General features: G+C 57.9%; 1 protein-coding gene across 1 annotated transcript; it reads left to right on the top strand.

Moving 5' to 3' along the window:
* The first annotated feature begins 615 nt into the window (after positions 1 to 615).
* On the top strand, positions 616 to 4,681 carry NAT16 (N-acetyltransferase 16 (putative)). The gene is given in 5 exon segments (XM_064294815.1): positions 616 to 2,137; positions 2,267 to 2,458; positions 3,242 to 3,466; positions 4,093 to 4,611; positions 4,613 to 4,681. Coding segments are annotated over 5 exon segments (1,182 nt in total). The 5' UTR covers positions 616 to 1,960.
* The last annotated feature ends 1,083 nt before the right edge of the window (positions 4,682 to 5,764 follow it).

The following is a 5,764-nucleotide window of genomic DNA, read 5'->3' as shown; positions in this document are numbered from 1 at the left end:
TCCTGAATGCAAGGGAGGAAGCTGGGGGCATAAGTTATTGAATTAATTGGATGCATTCCAGTCTTCAGGCTGCTGTTATCTTGTCCATATGGGGGCAGTGGGAAGTTGCTGGAGTCACCACTGAACTCCCAGGTGTATAGTGAGGTTGCCTGCAGATGCAGATGAGAGCTGAAAGCTAACCTGCTTATCTCTGGGACCCATCATCCCCAGAACCTGGTGTAAGGAATCTGTAGCCTTGAGGCTGGGCTAAGTTTTGTGGGACTGTGTGATGGCCTAAGGGTTTCAGACAGTATGGGGAGGAGAGTGGAAGTTCGTGCAACTTAGCCCACCTGGGGTATTTGACTCCCATTGAGGACCCAGTAATTCCTGTTCTTGTTCCTCCAGCTGGGTCTGGAAATCCAGATATACCAAAAAGTGATATCCCCCACTGGCCGGGGAGCCAGGGAAACTTAACTTTTAGTTTGACTCAGCCCAAAGCTGTGTCACCTTGGGCCGGGTACTTAACCTCCCTGGGCCTCAATTTCCTCACTGTGAAGGGAATGGGTTGAACCACATGGTCTCTAATGGCCCTAGCAGGTGCTCTAAAATCCCCTGAGACCGTGCTTCCCAATGCCGCATGATGCTGGCCCAATGCTGTCTTACCACACCCACCCTTAGGTGTAGGAATCACTTTGAAAGAAAAAGGAGATGGAGCCCTTGTTTTGAAGTTTTGTCTGTATATCAAGCACCCTGTGTTTACTTAAGCTATGTTTATGGCATGGAGCAGAAAACCATCCTAAACCACCCCTTGATACCACTGCTAATTCCTTCCCCCAAAACTAGGTAGTGCTCTTGCAAAATACAAGTCCAATCAATATCACCACCACAGAGTAGCTGGTGTGTGTGTTCCCTGGGATATTGATTAATGGGACTTAAAGTACGTTATGAGAGGGGAGCGGTATGATTGGTCGAAAGACAAGGAGAAGGAGGAGGGATTTGATTGCTTGATTTGGTTGGTCTGGGGGAGGGAGTTCTGGAAATAAGGAGTCCTCAGGACAATTCTGAGTGGGAGATGGGTCAAGGATTACAGGAAGAGATTTTAAAAAGGAACAGAGGGAGGAAGGAATGGAATTCATCTTTGGAGGGGAGGTAAATGGGGAAAGAAATAAGGGTGATTGATCTTGGTGGACATTTTATTTTCTGGGGTTCCAACAGAGCCCTCTCCTCTCCCCCTTTTCAAAAATTTCACCTAGCCCTGGAGTGGAGTCTGAATCTCTCCATGGGGAAGTGCTGGAAAGACTCAAGCAGAAGGAAGGAAGGAGTGGTTTTTATTGGCCTGGGAGGAAGGACCTAAGATTTTCTAATTGGGTTGCCCATCTGTCCACTCATTTGGCTTATGTTCGTATGTGTGTATCAGGGGGTTGGAGGGGCTACTGGGGCAGCAATGAGGAGGAGATCTGGGCAATATCTCCTCCATCCTTTGCCCTGGGAGAAGTGGCAGTGACTGGAAGGGGACGTTGAACCCTCTGCTCTTCCCTGGGGAACCCTCTTGCAGGCAGAGTAGGGATGATAGGCTTTCTTTCTCAGGTTGTCCTTGCAGAGGTCTTCGGGAGGTAGTGGGGCCTTTGAGGGGGTGTTCCTCCATGTTTAACTCCCCTCCAGAGTTCTTCTCTCCTTTGAGTCCCTGGGAGATGACTGGGTATGGGGGAGTTCTGAGCTAGTCTCTGAGGGGTTCCTGAGATTATGTTTATGACTGGTGAGGGTGAAGCAGGTGGGGTTGGGATCTCCAGGCACTGGCAGGAGGCAGAAGACGATCTCTCCCATTTGAGCAGGTAATTTGGGAGGTGGATTTTGTGGAAGGGGGCTGGAGACCCTTCACTCTCGAGGTCTGTACGGAGAGCAGAAGAGAAGGAACACTTTTGTAGAAAGGGGTTGTGAGGGGGGCAGATGTTTATGTGGAAGGGTATGTGGAAGGGGCCAGATGTGGAAGGGGGAGGAGGGCTCTGGTCTTCCTGCTGGCCTCTCTCTTTTCTGCAGGGTAATGAAGCTGGAAGCTGTCTGTGCGATGGTCACTCCAGAAGTCCCTAAGCCTGAAAAGGAGGCTGTTCTAGACGCAGAGCTGAGCTCGAAGACCCGGCCACAGGAGGCTCAGACCGAGGCCCTAGGAGGCGAGTCAGGGCCTGAAGCCAAGGCCAAGTCCCTGCATGCCAAACCCAAGTCCGAATCAGGGCTTGAGGCTGAAGCGGAGCCCCAGGAGGCCGAGTCAGGACCTGAGGCCAAGGCCAAGCCCGGGTCCGGATTGGGGACTGAGGCTGAGGCCCAGCCGTTGGACTTCGTGGTGGCCACCGAACGGGAGTTTGAGGAGGTGCTGGCCATCTCCGGGGGCATCCACGGCGGCCTTGACTACCTTTCCAGCCGCTACCACAGCTGGCTCCGGGATCCCGACCACACCGTGGTGCTTGCCAAGCGCAAGGGAGGAGTGGAGAGAGCCGGAGGGCGGGGCCACGACGAAAAGGGGTGAGGCAAATTTGGGTACGTGGATCTTAGGTAGGAGAGGGTCGAGCCTCTCCTGCAGCCATCTTCCGGTTGCTGACGAAACAGAATCTGCTTTGGCACCGAAGAGTAGGATGTGCGGATCCAGGGGCTAGGCCAGTGAGGGTGTAGTGAGGGGGCGTGGAGAACTCCGAATAGCGGAGCAACCAGACTAGGTGAGAGCTGAGGCCCTTGAAGACCCGTGTGAGGAGTTCCTAGGGGCTGGAGCACAAAAACCAGGGCAGGCAATGTGTTGGGGTTAGGCCGAGGTGGGAGCAGCTAGAGTGGAGCCAGGACCCGCGGAGTAGAAGGATCTCACGCACAAAGAGGAGCGGAAAGAGGAGAGCATTAGCTTTAGGAACGGCTCGGGGGCGGGGGCAAGAGCTAGCGGGCCTTGGCAATTGCTCTGGGCAGTACCAGGGGGCGTAGTAAACTCCTAAGGGCGGAGCCAAGACTAGGGGGCATGGAGAGGGGGTCAGGGACTTGGTGCACGCGCTGAGCTGGAGCATCTCAAGACGTTTAAGAGACCCTAGAGAACGACGTTCTGCCGCCTCTGGAACCCAAGACCCAAGTGTTGAGGAGCGCTCCCCGGGCAGGCCTCTGGCCCTGGTCTGGCGCCTGGGGTTGTGACGACGGTGTGCTCAGCGTGTGGGAAATGGCAAGCCCAGACCCTGGCGGGGCAGAGACTGGGGGAGGGCCTCCTAGGCCCCCTAACGGCCTCGGTCCGCAGATCGCGCTGGAGTCGGTGCACGTGATCGACGCCGGGGAGCCGGCGCTGGTGGAGGGGCTGCGCGTGGCGCCCTGGGAGCGTGGCAAAGGCTTGGCCGGGCTGCTGCAGCGTTTCTGCTGGCAGCTGGTCAAGCGACAGCATCCGGGGGTCAAGGTGGCACAGCTTACCCGGGACGACCTGTTGGGCCCCCGGGAGCTGAAGAAATACCGCCTAATCACCAAGCAGGTGAGAAGGACAGGGGAGTTCAGATGGCCGGTCCTCTCGCCTTGGACATATGGGAGCCCTCACCCCACGCCCAGCGAATCACGGGCTTCCTCTCCGGGCCCTACAGAGTGGAAGAGCTCATGAGCCATGACTTGGGACTTCAAGTCTTCACCCAAGCTCTTCTGCCCAGTGGGAGCCAAACAGTTCCTGACCCCCAGCCGTCAAACCCTCAGTCCTTGCAACTCCAGAGAACTGGAGAACCCCTGGGGCCCGGGCTTCCGTGACCCTGCCGCCCCACATCGATCTGGCCTCTCTTCAGGAACCCAAGCACCCTAATCTCAGCCTTGTGCCCCACCCAACCAGCCCTACGGATTAATCTGTCTTCTCTCGCTGCCCACACCCTCAGTCCCCGAGCTACTCCATACTGATCTCGCCTCTCCTTGGGGATTCAGGCATTCGGACCCCTTGCTCCTGGTCCCTCCATGCTGTGCTACCCTCAGGGACTCAGACTTTTACCCACTCCGTCCTGCAAGGGTCGGTTCTCCCAAGGGGCCAGGTGTGTGAACGTGGTAATGAAGAAGCCGAGAGGCGGGGGCACACCACCCCCCTCCACTGCCCGCCCCTGTGCTCACTCGTACCCCCCGCAGGGCATCCTTTTGGTCCGATTCAACGCCTCGGCGCTGCTGGCAGGGCTGGGCGCAGCAGCGCCGGGCGCGCGGCTAGAGGCGCCGAGGGCCTCCGGCACCTTCTTGTCCTTGCCCACGGAGGCCGTGTCCGAGGCAGGCGGCGACGTGGCTCGCCTCCTGGTGTCGCCTTTGATGCAGCGCGACGTGCTTCCGGGCGAGACCATCATCCAGGACTGACAACCTTACCGGCCGAGCGAGAGCAACTTGCGCCTGCTGGCGGCCAAGAGCCTGTAGTGGCGCGTGGAGAGCCGCGCGCGCCCGCGCGTGCCCACGTTGTGCACGCGCCCCTTCCTAGTCCCGCAAGGCGGCGACGGCACATGGCGCTACCTCAACATAGGCGCCTTCGGCAGCGATGGCGCGCAGGTGCAGAGCCAGCTGCTGTGGCACCTACAGGTCCAGGCCCCGCGCCTCGGTGGCCTCAACGTCACGTGTCAGCTGTTTCTAGCGCCCCAGCTGTGGCCACAACTGGCCGACTTCTCCCCAGGCCGGCTTGGGGTTCGAGCTGGTCAAGGGTTACACGGAGTAGTACCTGCTGGAGGCCGACACCTGAGGCCTTCCAACCCCGGGGAAGAGATGCACTTTAGACCGGCTCCTTTCCACAGATCCCCAGCCAACCCCGCCTCCTGCCATTTCCAAGCTCCGCCCTCTCCCTCTGCCCCCTGGCGGGAGCTCTGGCGCCCGCCGCTCCCTGAGGCCCTTCTCTTCCCACCCTCCCTTTCCCGGGTCCTCTCTGTCCGCCATCTTGCATCCAGCGCCCCCAGCCGCCTTGGCCCACACCCTGACCTGGACTACCAGATTTAGGGGAAGTCCATGTGCTGCTATTGTCCACCCTCTCCCCTTACCCCCCAAAGAGCGGGTCCTTCCCAGGCTGCAGAGCCTCTCCCTGCCTGTCGCTCTGGCCTGGGAGTGACCTCTGCCCTTTCTGGCTTCTCCCTGCTTTTCCCTTACGCCTCCTCGTGGTGGGAGCGGGGAGAAGTGTGTGCAACACCCAGCACCCGCCTGGAGCCCAGCCTCTTAATAAAAGTAACTTTTCGTCCTCCCGCCCTTTATCAAGCTCTAAGAGTTTTCCCAGCGCTCTTGCCTCCCACAGCCTCCTGTGCTTCTTCTCTCCCTCCTGTCTGTCCTCACTAGTTCTGGGGCCTCTCCCACACTTAGCGCCTCAGTGCCGGTCTTTCTGCCCTTTCGTTTTCTTTCCTGTGATCTCCTCATCCCCTGCCCTGTGTTCAATACTGAAAGATCCTGTAAATTAAATGTATAATAGCCCACCACTCGGTCCCCTGTTTACACTCTGGTATTGTGCCTTCCTGAGCCTGCCCCTCTGGCTGGGTGGTGGTGGTGGGGGGAGCAGGGTTCCTCCAGCTTTGCATGTTTCTATCTCACAGACCCACTCTCCCATACCCCCAAACCACTAGAGGGTCTGGCTGGAGAATTTGGTGCAGTGGAGCCCCTGGGCTGGGGGCTGTCTCCTGGTTCAAACCAGGCTGCCTGGTAGTACGACTGGAATCCCCAACCCCAGATATTCCTGGACACTCCTCCCTTCCTTTGGATCAGGGATGCTCCTTGTGGGTCTTCTATTTAAATGCTAGTACCAGCTGCATTTGCATACTGCTTTCTCCTGTACTGGATTCTCGAA

This window comes from Loxodonta africana, chromosome 12, assembly GCF_030014295.1.
Source record: "Loxodonta africana isolate mLoxAfr1 chromosome 12, mLoxAfr1.hap2, whole genome shotgun sequence".
NCBI classification, from domain to species: domain Eukaryota; kingdom Metazoa; phylum Chordata; class Mammalia; order Proboscidea; family Elephantidae; genus Loxodonta; species Loxodonta africana.
Note: the sequence above shows the minus strand (reverse complement) of the source record. Positions and strands in the feature narration are given on the sequence as shown.